General features: G+C 43.2%; 1 protein-coding gene across 1 annotated transcript; it reads right to left on the bottom strand.

Moving 5' to 3' along the window:
• Positions 1–589: 589 nt before the first annotated feature.
• LOC143123068 (protein phosphatase Slingshot homolog 1-like) lies at positions 590–21,655 on the bottom strand. The gene is made up of 15 exons (XM_076284175.1): positions 21,245–21,655; positions 19,364–19,401; positions 16,332–16,438; positions 14,961–15,025; positions 14,421–14,542; positions 13,983–14,051; positions 13,448–13,513; positions 11,241–11,435; positions 10,549–10,642; positions 10,071–10,199; positions 9,835–9,881; positions 9,490–9,636; positions 8,432–8,632; positions 7,271–7,922; positions 590–5,175 (listed from the first exon to the last, which is right to left on the bottom strand). The coding sequence occupies exons 1-15, from the start codon at positions 21,323–21,325 to the stop codon at positions 3,883–3,885; spliced, it is 3,306 nt and encodes a 1,101-aa protein (XP_076140290.1). The 5' UTR covers positions 21,326–21,655; the 3' UTR covers positions 590–3,882.
• Between the last annotated feature and the right edge of the window lie 105 nt (positions 21,656–21,760).

Below are 21,760 nucleotides of genomic sequence, written 5' to 3'. Positions count from 1 at the left end.
TCTGCATTACCTTACAACAGAAATATAATCAAAAACACCAAAATGTTAAAGCAAAAAGTTTCAGTACCTTTCTGCTGTCCTTGCGAGGTCAGTACCCCAAAATAAATGCACTATATGATGATCCTAAACTGCTAATCAGTCATTGTCTTTCTCTCAGGCAATGTCCCGTGTTAAGAGAGAATACTCACCCAGGCTTGGTGGATATTCCTGCCTTCGCCTCTAGCGTTTTCTGGACCACAGAGACTCCTGTGTGAGCTAAGCCTGTGCCTGATAAGCTCCCAGACTCTTCCTACCATCCCCGTGATGTGAATGACCACATTTCCCTAATTCAATAACTGTTGCCCGGTACGCGCATTTAGTTCACCCAACACACACAGAGACAAAGACTCAGCAAAACCTATGCTGGACACAGAAGACAACCAGAGAGCAGGATCGCGTCCCTTCCCCATGTCATTTCCCACTTAGTAGCCTATATAATCTTAACACAATGGTGCTAATATTTTAGAAAAATTGCAGAGTTGAAATTAAATGGAATGGTTGTAGTCTACCGACAGTATCGTACAGACAAAGTTGGACAGCTGATGCATAAAGGATACTGTTTATTTCAGTCATACACAGTACAGTACAGAATGTCAACAAAATGTAAAAAAAAGAAACCCATTTTCAACGTAGTCAATGTACAGTGTGGTAATACAAAAAAGTCACAGCTTAAATAAAAAAGTTAATGTTAACAAAAAGTGAAGTCACTTAAAGCAAGCTTATTTTGCTTTTTGATTTCTTTCACGCTTGCATACCATTTAAGAAATTAAACAAAACAAAACAAAAAAAGGATTTTTTTTCTTTTCATTTAAGCTGCGATTGCCATATGTCAACACCAAAGTGTGTCACAAACCTGCAAGGTATTCCACAAAGCTGGTGTTCTGAGTTATCCAGCTATCTGTACAGAGGAAAGAAAACCCAAATGGCACTTTTCACCCCTTAGGTTTCCACAGTGGAAAATTAATCTGGGTAGCTCATGAAAGAAACCTAACTTTGTGAAATACCTCCTGCACTTTTGGCATGAATGATTTGTCAGTCTCACCTCTTTCTCTCACTCTCTCTCTCTTTCTCAGCTAAGGTGCAGTTAACTTGGGTGTTGGATTGTCAGACAAGATAGGCCAATGACCCAACTGTCTGGAATTTGAATCTCCAAACAATCAAACAATGACATACACATGCTCTCCAAAATACCCCTTACCAAAAGAGGACTTTGGTCTAAACAATGTCAAAATATAAGCAACAGTCTATCCTGTGTGTGTGTGCGTGTGTGCATACACAAGTGTGGGGTGGGGAAGAGGGGTGTCGTAAATTATCTCAATCGTTGGCAGCCATGCTAAATGCTAGTTTGGGTGGGTTCACAAATCTTGTGACTTTTTTTCTTTTTTCCTTTTTTTCTTAAAGAGAGAGAGAACACTGTAAGCAGAAGGATGGCAAGAAGCAAGTGCATAACAAAAGAAGCAGAGACCGCTTTGGAGTGCACAAAGCTACCAACACAACGCAATGGCTTGATGGCCAGACATAAGGCACTTATGCATAAATGTGACATAAGCCGTAATGGAGATAGCGACAATCCTTCAGTACACTGACTGCAAACATGGAGCAGACCCAAGAGAGGCCACACATATGCTAAAGATTCAGAAGCTGATATACTCAAAAGCTGGCATGGCATGGCAAATGGGGTTGTGCATCATATAATCATCATACGACATCTTAGTTCTGTCACATGACAGTTGATAACTGTTCACATGGGTTAGGGTTTAAAGGTTGCACCAGAATTTTCTATTCAATGGCTAAGAGACAAAATGCTTTACACAGTATAAACAGAAGTGAGTAGCCTGCATCCCTGTGAAATATCACTTGAATGTCAAATAGACACCCCACAACTGTTGATGGTTAATAATGCAATTATTGAGAGGATTGACTATAGTGAATATAAAGTTGTAGTTTTAAATTTCACAAAAGAGCAAATTCTCTATACCGTTCCGCAATGCAATTACTGAATTTGTGAAATTGTGATGCAATTTTGGATCATTTGCCATTTAAGAAATACTGCACAGTGGCGTACTCACTTCTGTTGTTATTTACTGTATATTATTGGCAAAAATGTCCTGATCCTACCACTAAGTGTAGAGAATGGCTTGGTTTATGGCCTTGGGGGGAAACCCATCAATCAAAGCTTTTATTTTAGGCAACAACAGTTGACAAAATGATAATTGTGGAGTCTTTTTCTGCTTTCTGATTTTGGCCTGTAAATAATAAAAAAATGTAATCTGTCTACAGAAAGTGACAGAAAAAAATGTAAATAGTGAAGTAATGCTACTTAAAACACGCAAAAAATATAACCAGATCACAGTCAAAAAGATCTGATTTGAAGACAATAAGTGATTTGATTTCCTTCTCACAGGTATGTATGGTCCAGGCATGGCACACATGCACACACCCACACAATCTGAACACCTTTCAGTCTTTAGTTTTCCATGGCTTTCCCATTGCACCTAAGCATTCACAGTACCAGTGGCATCTCTCTCCGAAGCTTCTTTAAACAAACTATGAGCATACGACTAGGTACCATACGTAAACAGTGTTAAGTTGCATACAGGTGTTCTGATACATATATTAAATAATACAATCTGTTTATCTAATAAATAAACACAACAATAAATACAAAGCAGGAGAAAAAAAAAATCTGGAGTAAAAAGGGTTACAATTAACTTAAGTCTGTGCTTTTGGAAACTTCTCAGAACTTAACTTGTTTTTTTTTCTAGCCAAGACCAAATGTTGCACTGTCGGCATTTTTCACGACTAAGGTCAAAGCGCGAGAGTATATGGCGAGATGGACATTCATCTTAAAACAGACACGTTACATTTGTTCTCTAGCTCCAGTCCTTTGCCGCCACTAAGTTTCCTGGCCTGGGTAACTCACATGCCTTGTTCCTCTTTTAAATGTGCGGCTTTTGCACAACACAGGCAGTATTTTTGTGCCGTAAACGGCCGCAGGTAAATTACATTAAGGGTCTCTGTGGGATGTGAGGAGACACTGTTGGAAGCCCCGGGCTTGTTGTGCGGTCTGACGCTTGAACTGAAGGAGGAAGTACAGCCGGGGGATTACATAATGCTCCGCACTTCCTCCCATGACCGCTCGACCACATGGTTAAGAAGTGCTGTGGGCCAATGCCGTTTGACTGTGACGCACACACCAAACGGTACCACAGATCTAAGAAAAGAGGAGAATTAGAAAAGACAAAACATACACGGAGCTAAGTGCTTCTCTGGGGAGGTGGGGGCGGGGTGGGGGGGTTGGGTACTGGTGAAACAGTGATCAAATTAAGTGTCAATCAATCTTTTTTTCCTCAGCTCCTCAGCACCCGACAACATGAGCATCAGGAGTCGCTGAAAGCTCAGAGAAAGTCAGTTTTCCATGGCGTCCACTACAGCCACACTCAGCCCTGTAGTGTGAAGTGTAAAGGTAATTGAAGGCTGACAAGCTGGATTGTCTTGATGTGTGTGGGACTGAGGACTGGAAGCAGGTGACCGGATTTTGTATTTTGGAAGGTTCATAATATGGGGGCACCAATATGACCAAAGGTCATCGTTAAATACCAGTGTATAACAGTACTGTCAGAATCCAGAAGTCAGGGGGGGTCCAGTCTGCTCAGTTAAAGAAGACTGAAGCCCATCGAGGTTATCTTGATCTAGTTCGTGATTGTTTCGTTGAACGTTTTCAAACAGTAACTGGGACCTGCTGTTTTGAAAATGAGAGGAAAGAAAGAAAGAGAGAGAGAGAGAGAGAGAGAGAGAGAGAGAGAGAGAGAGAGAGAGAGAGAGAGAGAGAGAGAGAGAGAGTCAGCTTTGAGGTACCCCAGACTGGGACTTGGCCAGAATGGGGCGGAGAGCAGGGTAATGGGGCGTCTGCTCCCCGCCGCTGAAGTCGGACAGCTGGGAGGAGGGGGGTGATGAGAGGTCCTGGGTGGAGAGGGTGAGGTCTCCCAGCTTGGCCAGGGAGTTGGAACGTTTGAGGGGGGAGGGGACGGTAAGCCCCGCAAGCCGCATGCGCGCCTCGATCTCCTGTGCCCGCTGCCTCACCAGCCCCGGCTGACCTCCCCGCACGCTGGCGAGGCTGGAAAGGCTGTCGCTGCTGGAGCTGCGGGTCAGGGAGCACCCGAGTGGAGAGGAGGGCAGGAGCGCTCCGCCTGGTGAAAGAACCGGAGTCTCCAAAGCTTGGGCACTGACAACGCCGATGCTGCCACTGCCGGCGTCCACTTCCATCTCCTCCACAGGCCCAGGGGGCGCTGTCTGCTCCCCTGTCCTAACGACGTCCATCAGCTCGGGCTGGGTTTCTCGGGGGAGGGCATCCTCTAGAGGCAGGCTGGAGAGTTGCTCCAGACGCTGCCGCACCAGGCCAGTGGTCAGCGCCTCATGTCCCGACGAGTCCTTCTCATGCAGCTCTGCCGGTGGCGTCAACGCGAGGGCATCCTGGTGCAGCTCTGCGACTGGCCTCATAGACAGGGCCTCCTGGTGCAGCTCCACGACTGGCCTCTCTCCACTGTCCAGACTCAGCTGGAGCAGAGTCAGCTCGCTGATGGCCCCTGTGTTAGCCGCCGCCCCTCCTTGCCGTCCTCTTCGCTTCTCTTCCGCCTCCTCTTCTTCCTCTTCCTCCTGCAGCTCCTCCAGGTCCTCCGCCTCCAGGGGGCGCTGCAGGTCCCGCTGGAGCTCCTCGCAGCTCATGGGCGACACCAGCTGCTGACGGTACGCTTCCAGGCTCGCCATCGGGAGAGGGGCCATTCCGGGGAGAGCGCGACTGGCACAACGAGGGCATCGGCCGCAGCGACACAAGTGGTTGCAGGGGGGCTGGGCGGGAGGGGGACGGGAGCTGGACGTTGGTATCTGAAGCATGTGGGCAGAGGAGGAGGAGGAGGGTGAGGGGCGCGTGGTTGAAGGGGCGAAGGTGTTGGCCGCCGCTGCCCGCGGGGGCTCGATGGATATGGTGGGAAGCGCGGAGTGGCGTGGGGGATTAAGGCGGTGGGTGCGCCCCCCGGCCAAGCGCTCGCATCGCCGATTCGACGGCAGGCGCAGACAGTCCCGGCACGACTGGTAAGAGGGCTTCACCTTGTAAGGGTTTCTGATGCTAGCACTGTCCTAAACAGAGGAAGACACACGGAGACAAATGTATGGTCAGGGTTGTGTTTGTTCCAGTGCAAAATACAAGGAAATGACATACCACACACTGAAACAATATCAATCATATCTATCATATCTAACAAATCCCCAAAAAAATCCCAGCATGACTGATATTTAATAATCATAGTTAGTAGACTTAGTAGACTAAAAAATTTAATATTTTGCAAGTGTGCATTTTGTTCCAATATCTGTAAGTAGGATCATGTTGTAGCTTTCAAATAAATATTTCCTATTGCAATTCTATGCATACTCTTGCATATTGATGGCTTGCATGCATGTTCAGAAAGAGCAAATATGAACTGCTCACAGAATAACCAGAGAAAAATATCAACAGAAAAACCTTCCCCTTAACTGGAATGTTAAGAAAAACAATAAACTAGCATTTCTTGCATTCTTTGAATCAAAAATAATAAACCTTTCACCATTGAGCATTTCAGTACTTCTTAAATTCCTGAGCTTCTTGCAGCCTCTCAGCTTTTGACATTTCTAATGTTGCCCTGGCCTCTCCACTTATGCCCTTATGTGTTGAAAAGGTAGCCTTGATGGCCTTTTTGGCTGTTTGGGCTGTTACATGTTAATGTAACCTCTTGGGGTGGTACCGTAAAAAATGAGAGGAGTTTCTATGTCAAAATTAGGGATGGGCATTCGATTAAATTTTCTTAGTCGATCGTCGGGAGAATTAACGATTGACTATCGATTAATCATTAATATATTGATTACTATATTAAAATTCATTATTTATTTAACTTTTTATACATTTAAAATAGCAATGAAAATACAAAAATACAGCTTGTTTTTCCTCGATGAGATCTTTATCACAAGAAAAATAACTTGTGGCAGTTAAACTGGACGTTTGGTTAGGCTAAATTTGAAGATATTAAGCGCTGCGGTGCTCTAAAGCAGCGGAATGCCGCCGAGCCGGCGTTCAGATTAAACAGAGACCCTCGTTTGTTCCAAAATAATAAATTATAAAAAAAGAATCATGTTAAACAATAACTTAACCAAAAACATAATAATGCTTAGATCTGACAGGTTTTGTCAAAATGTCACTCAAAACTATGGAGTCGAGAAAGAGGGTGAGAGATTAGCCTATAACAACTAATTAGGCTATTTAACAAAGCCTCGTAAAAAAAATAACTGCCGTAAATCCTCAAATTATGGCCGGGGTCTTTTATTTACTTAGGCTGCGCAAAGCATAGGGCTTTTCACTCGCTGTTTATTGCAAGACAAGGCAGCCGCTTTCATTCATTCAAAACGTGCGCTGTGCTGTATTGGAAACCTTATTGCGTAGCCTAAATTGAGTTTGAATTGCATGATTTACTTTATTAAATTCGTAGGCTGTAATGCCTCCAGTTGCGGCAACAATTGTGTTTAAATGTAGTAGTAGCCTAGGCCTACTGCTTCAGCCTGCAAGCTCAGAAGGGGACGGCAAGCGACCAACCAACCAACCAACCAACAATATAAAATATTAAGAGCTCTTATTTCATTGAGTTGAATCGAAACAATGTCTTCTATTGCTCGTGCACTGATAGTGATAGGCAATTATTAGGCTACATCGCAGTGTTTGCAGTGAACTAACGTTATCGTTTTTTAAACGATAAAATATTCCCACGCCACACTTCACCGTGAACTCTTCATAAATCAAAACGGAAACTTGTAGGTAACTGAGTAGCCTATAGCATCAAATATTGTCCCCGGGTGGTACAATGTTTAATTGCTGCCACACAGTGATTCATTTAATTGCTTCAAGACACACTATGTAACGCAACCTGCATCAGTTTAATCGACAACAAATTAACGTGATCGACGAAATTCTTAATGATCAACTATCGATCGTCGATTAATTATGCCCATCCCTAGTCAAAATGATGCATTTTTTCTAATTGGCCTGTTCTGCACTAGTACTGATGATATGGCATGGAATCATCATTATTATTATTATTCTAAAGCAAAAAGCCCATAGACTTCCGATGGGTTGTTCAAGGTGACATGCAAGACAGTCAAACATCATTAAATAGTAATTGGCTGAAATCAATCTGGAGGACCCACTCACGTCAAAGGTAGGTGGGCAGCTGCGCTTGTTGGCGAGGCGGTTACTGTTATTGGCATTCTCGTTGTTGAAGCGGTTCAGGTTGGACAGCGAGGTCCCCGATGCCGAACGAGACACAGCGCCACCATCCTCGCCCGCTGCGCCACTGGCGAGTGCCGCCATCTCGGCCTCCTCCTTTTGCGCCTCCTCCTCGTCCTCCTCCTCCACCGTGCTGAACTCCAGCCGCAGACGCATGTCCTCCAGGGGCTCCAGCCGGCCACAGGTCTGCGCCGCCGTCCCCTCGCCAAGCGGCGGGCCCAGCGTGGGCGTGGGGAAGCCGTCGTCGTCGAGCAGCGCGTCGCGCTCCACGTCCTCGATCTCGATGAAGACGCGATCGAGGCCCAGCAGGGGCGGGCCCCGCACCGGCGTCGAGGGCTCGCTGTCCAGAGCCGTGTCCGAGAGCCGGCGGAAGTAGTAGTTGTAGTTCAGCTGGTCCAGCGGCGCCATCTCCACCGCTCCTCCTCCGCCACCGCCACAGCAGTGGGGAGACGCGGACGCAGCACCTCCCTCCCGCAGCCACTCCTCCCCCTCCCCGGGCTCCCCCTCCGGGCCACCGCCCTCAGGCATCTCATCACCCCCTCCCTCAGGATGCCACAGCTTATTGTGCCTTTGTTTGCTGAAGAGCAAAAAAACAAGAGGAAAAGGAATAAAGAGACAGAGCAAAAAAAGAAATGTACAGTGGTCACTTGCTGTTGTACGCACTCATCATCGATCAGTTTTGTTACATGCTTTTGTTACATCGGTTACAATGACTAACCATGCCAAACTTTCAACATGTGATTTTGCATAAAATCAATGAATCCAAGGCTGTTTGTGAAAACATTAAAGATAAAATCATTTAATTCTGCAGAACACTGGTCGAAAGCCAAAAACTCACTTTAAACTCACTAAAACTTTAGAGTGATTATTTGTGCAGTAATTATTTGAGGTACTCAAACTTTAATACTTAGATACTGGGCCTCTGACATTGAGGCACTGGAACTCTGATGCTAAGGTACTGAAACTCCGATACTGAGGTACTAGTTCTCGGACGCTAAGGTGCTGGAACTCTGACGCTGAGGTAATGGAACCCTGACGCTAAGGTCCAGGAACCCTGCCGCTTAGGTACTGGACGTCTGCCCTCACCTGGCATCCAGGATGCCCTCGTACTCTGCCAGTTGTCTCATGAAGCCAGAGTTGGGGCAGGCGATGCTCCTCTTCTGTTTGACAAAGTTTAACGCCTTCTCAAGGGACCAGCCGTACTCCTTCATGGCGTAAGCAATCACCGTCGAAGCTGATCGACTCACACCCATTTTACAGTGTACCAGACACTTCGACTGATTTTTCCTGCAAACAACATGCACGCACACGCACACACACGCATACACCCACACACACACACTTCAGCTCTAAAATCCATTTTCCTTTAAAAATATTCAGTAAAAGCACACCATGCCAACAGCCATATACTTCATTTAAAAACATTCTATGCTTGCAATATCATGAGCCACAACAATGAGCATAAATGTTCATAAATGGTGTGTGAACAGCATTAGCAGATTTTATACCACTTCTGAAATATCATTGATACTCTCATTGATTTTACACTGCAACAGGCCTTACATGCAAGGTTCTGATTCTGTGTGTATACTATTATATAGAGTATAATCTAGGGATGCACCGAATCCAGATTTTTGGGGTTCGGCCGAATACCAAATCCACTGGTTAAGATTCTGCCGAATCCGAAACCGAATACCGAATCCTACTCCATCCTCAGTCCATTAACACAGTAAACACATTTATGAAGTAAATAACATCCACAGCAGTGTATATTTAATTTAATTTTATTTTAACTGCAAATTGAACATGTAGCTCGACTAGAATCACCTTCTTTGGACTGAAAGTACTGCCAAACAACACTTTTTCTGCTCACGAGTTCCATTTTCACTTTCTCACTCACACAGCCTGAGCTACTGCATTCGAACGGGCCACTTACGTAAACAACTTCCTATAATCAAAGGCGGCGTCATGACGTCGACCAGTGTAGCGCGCATAGTGTAAGCGTAGGGTTCGGTTCGGTGGGGAAAAATTCTAAGGTTCGGCAGAAACCGAACCCCGTCAAAAAATCCAATATTCGGCCGAATCCGAAACCGAATCCTGGATTCGGTGCATCCCTAGTATAATCTGAAAGCCTGTGAACTTACTTGGCTCTGACAATGAAGTTGTAGGTGTCGTTCCAATGAGCCAGCAGATCAGTTGCCTCCTCGTCGTAAACTCGTACATTATGATATGCAAATGTGCCGGGAAAGAAGTTGTCAATCTCCCTGGTGACATTAAGGATGTATCCAACCCTAAATCCAAAACAAGGAAAAATGCATTGGATGCAATTCAGAAAAAAATGAATTAACAAAATAAAATCACAATATCATGTCACTTATGAAAAGTCTGTATTGTTATTCTTTCAGAATGAGAATATATTTTGAATGTGTCTGTGTGCAAGTGCAAGTTTTAATGTGGACTCCAGAGTGACTTCAGGATTTGTAACATACCCCAACTCTCGCAGCTCCTCCAGATTAGAGGCATTCCACTCAGAGCCCTAGAGGAGAGGTTATAACCACAGATGAGTACTGATAAAAACTAAATATGTGTCCTAATAGATCAGAAAAGAACAGTACCCCCCCAGGGATGGATTACTGCACGGGCCTAGGCTTAACATGTTATCATGTAAGACAGTAAGACAACAGGCTTAACATGTTATCATGTAAGACCATGTGAGACATCTCACCAAGTAGAGATGGTCAAATATAAGTGTGGCTTTGTCCATCTGGCCCAGGATGAGTAACATCTCGTTGTCAATGAACTCCTTGTACTCCGTGAGGTTACAGCTCATATGCTGTTCTAACTCGTTGCGAATCTGAAGGGAGAATGAGAGACATTTTGCCTTACCATGTTTTTACAAGGCCTGACAGTGCTTTTTAACGTAGGTGCATTGTGGCACATATGCTTCATAAACAAAGATATTTTATAAACAATCACAATGATATGACAAACCTTCATCACAATGTCCATTTCATAGAGACATATGACAATTTGGCTTATTTACAATATATACCAAATACTTCATCATAGCATATACAGTACTTCAATATGATCTTAGTTATTTTTGTAGGGATAACAGAAATGTGTATTCTCATCAATACAGCAAATTAGATCAGATCTGGCATGATTTTATAGTATTTTGTAGATCTGACACAATAACTTACCTCCTTTGAGGTGACATTCTCCAGATCCTGGAACATCATGACAGTGCGCAATTTGGACTTGATAAGACACTCGGTTCGCTCTCTCTCCGTCGGCCTTGCCAACATACACACACACACACACACACACACACACACATGCGGTCATAACAAGGCCAGCATATCTCGAGTGTATTTCTATTTTTACTATGCTTGCGGGTTTATCATTGTGCATGTAGGCCACAGAGGGGACATTTAGTCAAGTTTACAGAGACTTATTGAAAAGAGGATATTCAAAACTATCCATGGTGTTGCGTAACATTCAAGAAAAAAATTCAAGGCCTGATAAATGCTACAAAATATTAGACCTCAAGCCCCATTTTAGAATTGCAGGCAAACACATGAAAGGGTGACATAATTTAATAGAGGATAAGACTCACTCTACGGGTTTTAATTTAAATACTGTAGTGGGCAAAGTGCAAAGTCCAACGTCTAACAAAAGCTTATCTAATAACAAAGCAAAATCTATTTGCTAATTCAATACAATGAGCAAGATCCGAAGCACAAACATTGGTGGATTAACCTAGCTCAATGCTCCCACATGCCACATGACAGCTTTAGTTCGGGCACAGGACACTTTACTCATTGGATGACAGGACACTTTACCCCTCGTTTAAATGAGGGGTCTAGGAGTGAGTGCGATGGCGACTGGCTACCTGTCAGTGAACATGGTGGGCGAGTCAGGCCGAGTGGTCTCCAGGTCGCACATGGCATTCCATTCGTTGATGCAGCTCTGCTCCGAGGAGATGCAGCTCTCATAGTAGCCTGTCCAGGTGAGCGCCATCCCGCCAGGGAAGTAGTTGTACCTGCGTGACACCTCGCAGGCTTTGTGTAAGACCTGCAGGGCGGACCTGGACACAACCACACACACACACACACACACACACAGAACTTTACAGTGAGGCCTTTGTGGTTTACTGTTCTTCACAACAACACTAATTTATATTTAGTCTACTCCCTTCTAATATGACTGCACTATTACTGAAGGAAATGTCCCAAAGTTCTCTTTTTGAGTTAATCTCTTCTGTGGAATGAAATGGCAGCCCCAATGGCGCTGATTTAGCTAATCTTGCTCCTAAGGAGTGAGTGAGCATCAGGGCCCGGTGAGTTAGATTGGGTCTACATATCAACACAGTGGAGAGACAGTGAAGCAGAGGGATTTGACCACTCTTAAGACATTGCAAACACACATTAACGCCTTCTGCAGAAGATGCACATTCATTTATCATTATTCATAAGAAATATTACAGTACATATGAATGTAAATTAGAATTAAATTCAATTATTTAATATAACAAAACTTAGTTTTAATAAATTTACATTTTATTTCTTCTGTAATAAACACTGATTTTCTCAGTTTTTCTCAGTCGCTTTGGTGCTTTTCTCACATCACTATTAACATTTGCACAGCAGTTAGTGCATTTCTCAAAACAAATAGTGCAAACTGCAAAACCTAGTGGATAACCTGCAAAAGCATGTCACTTGCTCAAAATGGATAGTCCATTCCTCAAAAGCAAGTATTTATGTCAATGAAACTGCCAGTGTCATCAAAATGAGAAGTCTTGACACCATCGTTAATGAACAAGATAGTCAAATGGTTTTGTCATGTTTTCATTACGACAGTTTACTGTATGCTCTCAGTGTTTTCCCATGCAAAAAAAGGTCAGAACTCAGTGACACTACCTGAAAATGCTCAAGACAGCACTATACAGTACAGAAAACTACAGTAAAGTTACAAATTGCTGTAGTTAGGGGAGTAAGTGAGTACAAGACACTGAATATGTACGTTTCACAGTTTTACTGTATATGCTCTTTGCAATTCTACAGCCTTGTGACAGAATTTGATAACTAGACTCAAGCAATGAAATGAAGACTATTAGTTTTATTGGGAACGACTATTCAGCATCCATATGTATAGTTAATTTTGACTGACATGACATAAGCAAATGATAATGTTATAAAACAGCAGAGAATTGTATGAAAGCAACTGATACTGTGCAGCCGAGGCCTACTGGTTAGCGCTTCGGACTTGTAAACGGAGAGTTGCCGGTTCGAACCCCAACCAGTAGGAACGGCTGAAGTGCCCTTGAGCAAGGCACCTAACCCCTCACTGCTCTCCGAGCGCCGCTGTTGTTGCAGGCAGCTCACTGTGCCGGGATTAGTGTGTGCTTCACCTCACTGTGTGTTCACTGTGTGCTGATTCCGTGCTAATTCACGGATTGGGATAAATGCAGAGACCAAATTTCCATCACAGGATCAAAAGAGTATATATACTTATACCTACTACTATGATGTACACAAATGACTAAATGTTGTGGAGGTTGAACTAATAGTCATGAGAATTTTCACTCTGATCTGAGAAAAGCACCAAAGTGACTGAGAAAAACTGTAATAGAATGTAATATCATCACAGACAGTGTTTTGCTTGTAAGATATAAAATACAAAAGAATCATTGGTTTCCCACCAAGGAAATTAATTTGCTGAAACAACTGCTTGAAAATTCCATCAGCAGTCCTATACTGCCACAAGAAAGAAACCAAATATGGCCACACCCGCTCCAACAGCTTATCTTACAGCAAACACCCCCTTCCCCCTCCCCTCGCTGGTGACAATGGACAGATCTGACTTCCTTCCTGCCACGGCATGTCTGCCTAGCAACCAGCAGAGGGTGCATTATCACAAATTTCTACTGTCTCCGCTCTGGCAAACCAATCAAGTCCTGCAGTGAAATCATTCGGCCTTTTTGCCTCCCCTGATTGGCCGAGGTGTTTGATATTTAAAGATTTCGGTTATTTCTGGGTCATTTCAAAATAGAACAAAGTGTACGGAAAAACAAGAGTCTGGGAAAAGTGCTCTGCTCACCACATGGCCTGGACAGACACCGGTTTGAAGACATGCAAACGTCCAGCTGTGTTCACGCTGAAGCCTCTGTGGGTGAGAAGAAATAAAACCGCAGGACATCCATGCTGGATCATGAATTATCAGATAAACGTGTCTAGTGCACTGATGAACAAAACATGAACACAGTAACACAATTCTGTCCTTAAAATGTTTTGCAGTATTAGCAGATTCATATAGTATATTTTATAAAGATTATGATTTCTATTCTATAACATATAGATTATGATTTCTATTTTTATTAGTACATGAATTATCTCTTCGACAATGTATAGAGCAAAAAAGGACAAAATCCACTGTTTCCCTTTAAAATGCCTTTTAGTGCAACATATTTGCAACATACCACCTACAGCAGGTAATTTGATATATTTCCACTCAGTAATAAATGTAGTATGATCTGGCATGCATACATGTCCAGTCATGAAATCAAAATATTACATTCCAAACCAAATTCATATAACAGAACCACACTAAACAAATAACAAGATAGGGCACTCACCCATCACCATCCAAGTGTATACTGGTGTCACTCCACAAAGGCAAAACCATCCCAATGGAACAACTTTTGCTGTACAAATCCAAACATTAACGAATGAATGAATGAATATCGATGCAGTAAAGATGATGGTTCTACCAAAGAACGTGAATCACCTAGCAGAAGCGGGGCTATGACCAACCAAGCAGTCAGAGCTTGAGACTTAGTTTAGAGAATAACTCTGAAATACCTTTTATACACCAATAATACCCTATCAATCAGTAATAAGTCTCGCGTCTCTCTTTTCAATTACAGACCTTTTGGTCTAAAAAAGAATTTGGGGTAACCCAAGTTTCTCCTCATGTCCTCAAAGTATTTTTGGCCACATCATCAAAAAGGAAGTTTGAGTAATTTTGAAAGTGTCTTTAGAACAGAATTCTAGTTGAGTGACTTCTTCCTCACCTGTCCTTGTTTGTGAAATCCATGCCTAAAAGAATGTTTTCTTCCGTATCTTGCCTCCCATTTGTGTAAACAACGACCATGTATCGCACACGATCAGACCAGACACTTTCCAACCTGACAGCCTGAGAGAAAGACAGGCAGACAGATGGACAGACAGACAGACACAGAGAGAGAGAGAGAGAGAGCGAGAGAGAGAGCGAGAGAGAAAGAGAGAAAGAAGGAAAGAACGAAAAAGATTACTCAAGAGAATTCTCACAAGTAATTAGAGAACCACTGTCCATTTCAGCACCACAGGGTTCTCAGTAGAGTAGAATAACTAGGCTCATCATAGGAAAATCCAGCATTTCAATTCCAAATAAAAAAAAAAAATAGTATTTGAAGCTAAATATACAATGACCACAGTAAATCTGAGACATCTGCAAATTGTTGATGGATATGAATTAATCTGTAAGGGGGGACACTAGGTACATACAAGTCTGCAATTGAAACAAAAGGCATCTGTTTGGTGGGATGTAATTAACAGTATAGAAGAATATTTACCAGCTTAATGCGATCCTCAGAGCGAAGGGTGTTGATCATTACCTGCAGGTGTTGTGGTAAGTCACCTGCAAGAAACACCCTATGAGTACACACTGACATACTGTACATTCACAATCAAATGCATTCATTTAGCAGATGCTTCTATCCACAACATCTTAAAGTACAATTACAAGATAGATTATTTTCAAGTTGTGTGTAGCATGGGATTTGAACTGATGTCCTTAGGTGCGGTCATCACCGGACTGTGACATTTGTGGAATACCCTCAGCTCTCGAAATGAGTTCTGGACAATCTTGAAATTTTGTCCAACGTGCCGAAGGTCTGTGCACATAAAGCTCCCTTGCTACATTAAGTTAATTAAACAACTTATTAAGAATTGATTGGCCTGGGAGAGCAATGATTTGCAATAATTTATTTGGTCATTCCACATTCCAAAATTGCATTCTACACTATAAAACCTATTAATCTTCATCTGTCTGCTCATTTGACATATTTTTACTGGGCAACCAATGAGTAGTGTGGTGAGCATAATGGGATGGCAGGGCGATATGTTCTGGGTTATATGTGGTGTGATTACGTGCTGGGTAAGAACTGTTGGTGATTCAACTTGCCATTATTTGTCAGTATATAATTAAGTTTGAACATACAAGAATAGTATGCATACTCTCTTACAACCTAGTATTCAGGGCATGACTGAACTTTGAATTGAACTAACTAACCTAACCCTCCTATCTTTAAGTTTATTTTGCCATTTTGCCAGCCTCCTTTTGTTTATGACCAAAAGGAGGCTGGACAGTGTGTCCAATCCAATTCATTACATAATATGGTAATGCGGAGATCATACATAGTGCCTTTGTCTCTTTTTTTGTTGTTGTTCAGACTGGTCATTCTTGTCAATGACGTTCTCTATGTTTCGATTCACAGGGGAAATCAAATACTCTTCAGATCGAGTATTTGACTGATAAAAGTGTACACTTAGTGATGTAAACTCTAAAAATGCCTTGGATTTCAGGACAAGAACCAAAATCAAAGAAAAGAACCAAAATCGGCATTGGAAATCGGGGGACTCAAACAATACACTGTTGTTGTGGTAATGGCGCATGCTCTGAAGATTCGTGTTCTTTGAGCTACATCTGACTTCAATGCTATTCTTCAGTATGGCTATCAAAGCTGCATGTTAATACTTATATTATGTTATGTGGAATAACATTGTTGCATTCATTCTGCACTATATAGCAAAAAACTATCAAAAGACTATATAGTGCTATTGAACAACGAACGTTTCACCAAACAGCAGTAAGTAGATCTTTTACCATGTAGAAAGCTTCAGGTGACTTGGGTGACCCACAGACGCAGGCTGAGTTGACGTACCTGCGTGTTTGTGGTGCGTAGGGGTCCTGGGTGCCTGTGTGTTGCTGTTGCCGCCCTGCTGGAGAAACAGCGCTGCCCCTTTGACCATGAAGAAGCTCTCACTGAGGCTGAAATGCAATGGACAGCGAGAACAGAAAAGATGATTACGCCATTTGGGCAGCCACCCCCCCCCCCCCCACACACACACACATACACACCACCACCCCCAAAGCAGGGACAAGGACAAATGACCCTCATTTGTAAAAACGCACATGAGGACAGAATGGGGGTGAAATGGTCTGTATCGCCAGCCCTCATGTCTAATTTGCTTCGCTAATTAGAAGAGCTGCATCCTCAACTGATATGTTTGTCATTGACACCACAGTATTTGTACCCATTTGAGACCACGCCAGATGCATCAAAGGGGAAGATCCACTTTATTTCAAATGAGATTCCAGTACCAACCGACCAGGCAAGATCTTTCACTAGTTATAAAGTATCCGGCAAGTGTCTTCATAAAAACAAACAAACAGAAAAAAACAACCTTATAAGACACAAAAGCTGATGAAAAGCTGTAGAAAGCTGTAACAGAATATTATATTCCATTTCTTTGGGTACAATTTTGGCAGATAACAAGTTAACTCTGGGTAAACCTCTTCAAATGAATGACAGGGCCTTAGGAACACGAGGCATCGTGTCTTTTTTTATGCCTGGCAGCCATGACGGAAATGACTGGGGAGCGTTTACAACCCTGAGGAAATAACCGCTGTCCTGTGATCTGCAAAAAAGGTCAAAGTGGACGGATACCGAGGCCCCCGCAGCACAAAGATGGCCCTTCCTACAAGAGTACCAGCTCTGAAGGCTGAACGCCTCACAAGAACACTGAACAGAGACCGGCTTTGTTTCCTGAACTGATGACCGGCTGAAACCTCTGACACACACCAGCAAAAAGAGCATGACAAAGTGCCTTGTGTTGGCATGCAACATGGAGCATTTTACAATCTCTTTACATTTCTAATAACGATAAGGACATAAAGATGACATTTCCCATATGCATTCTAAGAAAAGATGATTGGTAAATAATGATGCACTTCAATTGGTTGACTCTGGGAAACTTTTTGGAAATTCTTGGAATGTCGTGTCTAATGCACGTTACGTAACAACCTCCGAGAAATGCTGACAGGACATCTGTTTAGCATATGGACATGGGCTCAAAGAGAAATGCCTCAGCCATAATGATTGAATGCACAACACATATACAATGCACTATTGAGAACTGTCCAAGAGTCAAAAGTTTGCATTCCACCACAGACTATTAATCTACTTCCTAGAGCAGGTTTGTAACTGCATTTACCATAATATGACTGAAGTGTTAAACATAGCAAATCACATTTAAAATCTTTGATAACACTGAAACTACTCCCGATTAAAAGATTATGAGTATGATATCTGAGATACAATGAAAAAAACATATATATATATTGAGTACAAACACAACATCTGCATAAGTGATTGGCTTTAGGAGGCCCAGGTAAAATAAGTAGCTTCTTGTTAAAAAAGCTCATAATCTTCCTTTCATAACTTACATTTAGTCAACACAAACCAAACACCATCACACCTCCCAACAGGATTGTATATCAAAGAGCCTTACAGTCTGCAGATCTCCGTCTGAGAGTGGCCGAAATAGGGCAGCACCTTCAGCATGGCTTGGTTCGGAGACTCCACCACAAGATGCATCCTGCAATTCTTATCTCGACCCTCTCCTCACACTCACTCAAGATCACAGAAGTCTCGCTTTGTTTGTCTGAGTGTCTGTCTGTTTGTCCGTCTGTCTGTCTGTCTGTCTGTCTGTCTATACGCCGATGATGAAGATGGTTGATTCTGGATGTTCGCTCAGCTGTTGTTGCTCCTGCTGTTCTGTGCTGCGCTGCTCCCCAGCCCACACGCAGTGGCAGTATTATCTCTGCCTGGCATCTAAGTCACAGACTGAGCAGCGACGCTGCGCACTCAATGCAACAACCGTTAGCCGCCAGCCCAGATCCACACACACACACACACACACACACACACACACACACACACAGACAACATACTGCTGTGCGTGTATGTATGTGTGTGTATGTGCGTGTTTGTGCATGCATGTGTGTGTGTATGTGTGTGTGTGTGGGTATACTGTGTGTGTGTGTGTTGGGTCAGGCTCATTTTGAATGTGAGATGCTAGTACGAGCGAGTCAGATCCGTGCAAGACCTCCTGCCACGCTGCGTGCAAGAGAGAGAGGGAGAGAACACTGGAGTGGAAGGGCCATATCTCCGCACCACGTCCTGACACAGCAAACAGCAGCAGCACCTGCCAGGCGGCCCGTTCTGATGATACTTCAAAACCAATGATCGCACAGTGTTTCATGAGAAATTAGCTAATGCACAGGATAATGTCATTTAGATCATACTGGGCATTCAGTGTACCCTGTTACAGTTCACAATAACACTTTCAAAGTGGAAGAACTAGTGCTGATTTGTCCACTTAGGCACTGTATGATCAGTAAAATAAAATCGTTGCTTTTCGTTTTTGTCTTTTTCAAAATCCTGAAAAATTTAGGATGACAGAGGCATTGTCTAGACTTAATGTCTATAGAAGTCATAATCAGCGCTTTGCTAAATATATTCCTGATCCTGATAATAGATTCTTAGTGAAGAAAAGGCTGAATTTGTAGGCCTACAGAGAAGCATGGCAGTGTGAGGCTTCCCAGAAATATTCACATGTGCTTTCAATCGCCACCAGCCATCTTCTGACCCACACTACTAAACAAAATTATTTTTAATAAAGGCTAAAGGAGATAGACAGATTGAATAGATAGATAGATAGATAGATAGATAGATAGATAGATAGATACTTTATTGATCCCCAAGGGGAAATTCAAGGAAAACCCCTTCTACATACACGTCATATCAATCAGCAAGCCACAACAACAACAACAGATGTTTAGTGGTAACTCAGACGTAACGTCATAAGGTGGAGAGCAGCCCAATGATGAAAAGACAAGCCTTCCACTCACCTTTGATTGGCCTTTCGGTCATCGTCGCTCCCCAAATCCTGCAGGAAGAGGCAACACAAGACGGAACAGTCAGGACAATGATGTTCTGTTCTAGATTCCAAGGGCAACAGTCAAATGAGTAATCTACTATTACGCTTACTAATGGATCCTACCATCACTCCAACCAACACCATCACTAACTTACTTGATATCGTCACATAGCTGCTTATGAATATGAATGAAAGTTTCACACTAGCTGACTCACACAGAGTTGTACGTAACAGTGTTATGAGACTACATATGATCTTTGAGGTGATCTATAGCCTATTGAAACCTATTGATTTTCTTATTGCAACAGGTAGCCTATCATAAAGCTGAGTAGGACATTCTGTAACAGTAGTCACAAGGTGCACTAACATAAAGACATGCCACTTAGGCATGGCAAGGCAATTGTTTTCAGAGAACTGCTGACAAAGTGATTACTTTTGAGAAATTATTTTTAATTAGTCTGTTTCTAGTATTTCTTCTTGCTGCAGTAAAGCTGTGCGTAAAAGATCTTTCGGAGGTTACGGCAGCCCGAATTCTTGCCAAAGTCATAGAAGGAATATGAGCTCGACTTTTGGCTAACAGCGAGGTCCCTGTAAGTATGACATCATTGGTGCAGCGAAGTCCCCCGGGTCTGATAACATGGCAGTATGCACAGTGAGCAGCCAGCAACTATTGCACTGACGTGCCTGTGTGTGACCGTTTGTATGTGTGTGAGTGCTGCGTCATGGCATATGATGTAAAGCTACCATTAGCCTACATGGTCAACATGGGCTCCATCATAAAGTAAACTATCGTTCAACTGCCATTTCTACTTAAGCGTCACGTTTATGATTTGCGAAATTAATTTATCAGATTAACCTACCTAACAGATTAAGACCCAAATACCCAATTACAACCCATGGCTTTCTATCCTAAGGTGATGCCATATCGCTGTTTATTCAAATTAAATAAGATGTTGCCCACTGAATTGAAAACATTACAAGCAACGTTCTGGTGGCGCACCCTGTTGAACGTCTGTCAATATTGCATGTGTGGCCACCCTGGATCATAATAAATAATGTAAGGTAGTGATAACAGAATATAAATCTGAGGCTATATCTGTGCCATTAAAGCAGAAACAGACACACGTTTTGGCTCAAATAACACACTGCCGTCAGATGTGCTAAATAGGCTACAAGCTATAGTCTCAATCATTGATCACGGGTGATATGAAAACAGCACAGAGCCTACAGTTTAGACTACTTCTAAAGCTGTGTAGAACTGTAATTATGATATGACTATCACTTTGTATTGTTGACATGGAAAAGAGATTTGGATTTGGATAATCCCAGCTAGTTCAAGCAAAACGTAGGCTGTTGATACAAATGTAACGTCCCAAAACGGAACTCTAAGCCATCACTCTTGCGTTGTTAGGCTACATTGTATATTCAATGTATCATAACGCCATAGGTGATAACATATGCAACATTAATATCGCTTCATCAGGATACGTTACAACTTCACCAGAAATGCATTGTTCAAGCTAGCTGGCATTGTACGATTTAATCCCTGAAATCAGATTCAGCTCTAAATGCCGACAGCAGCTAGCACTAGCCCTCTAAAAGTGCTTGTCACGGTTTTTTGTTAAAGCAGGTGCCGTCATATCAATGCACTCGAGCTGATGTAGGCTATTTTAGTTATTTTGACAGGAATGGAAAACAGCACATCGCTGGGTTAAACAATCTCTATCCATCAACTCTGCATCAATGTCAGGGCCTGCCGTTAGATACCCGGTCCCTACACGCATCCACGGCGTTTCCTCCCCGGCTCTGCCTCTGTTGCCGAGTCCCTGCACGGCTTTCCGCCTCCGCTTACCTCCCCCGCGGTGCTGGCGCCGGTGCTGGCAGTGGATGCTGCACTCGGGGTGGGGGAGCGCTGCAGCGTTACCAGGGCCATGGTTGAAGTGACCTGGGGACGCGAGTCCTCGGCCAAAGGAAACCTATGTGCCCTCTGTCAAGTGAATGTCCAGTCCGTCCAGAGGAAATGATCAAGACAGCATTAAATATTTTTAGCGCCCGATTTCACCATCCCGGTAACGATAAACCCATCATCGGCTTTGGCACTTCGTGTCGTTGTTTTTCTTAAATCCCCGTGGGCATTCGCTTGATGACGCCAAAACAGTAATATCCATTATACTCGTTTTGAGTCGTAGCCTACACGTTTGCACTGTTGCGGCTGGGCTGAAGTAAACAGCTCGTATCTTCCATCACGAACCACAGAGACTAGACTGCAGCAGCGTGTGGATGTTGGATACTGGTGTGATGCCAGTGCCATGATACATTACGTCAGTCACTTAGCAAGCTATCAGAGGCGAGTGGCCAAGCCAACGCG

The sequence above is a fragment of the Alosa pseudoharengus genome, unplaced genomic scaffold (assembly GCF_046254945.1).
Source record: "Alosa pseudoharengus isolate Yale_2024_CS ecotype anadromous, Long Island Sound unplaced genomic scaffold, YU_APseudo_1.1 YU_APseudo_1.1_scf_14, whole genome shotgun sequence".
NCBI lineage: Eukaryota > Metazoa > Chordata > Actinopteri > Clupeiformes > Clupeidae > Alosa > Alosa pseudoharengus.
Note: the sequence above shows the minus strand (reverse complement) of the source record. Positions and strands in the feature narration are given on the sequence as shown.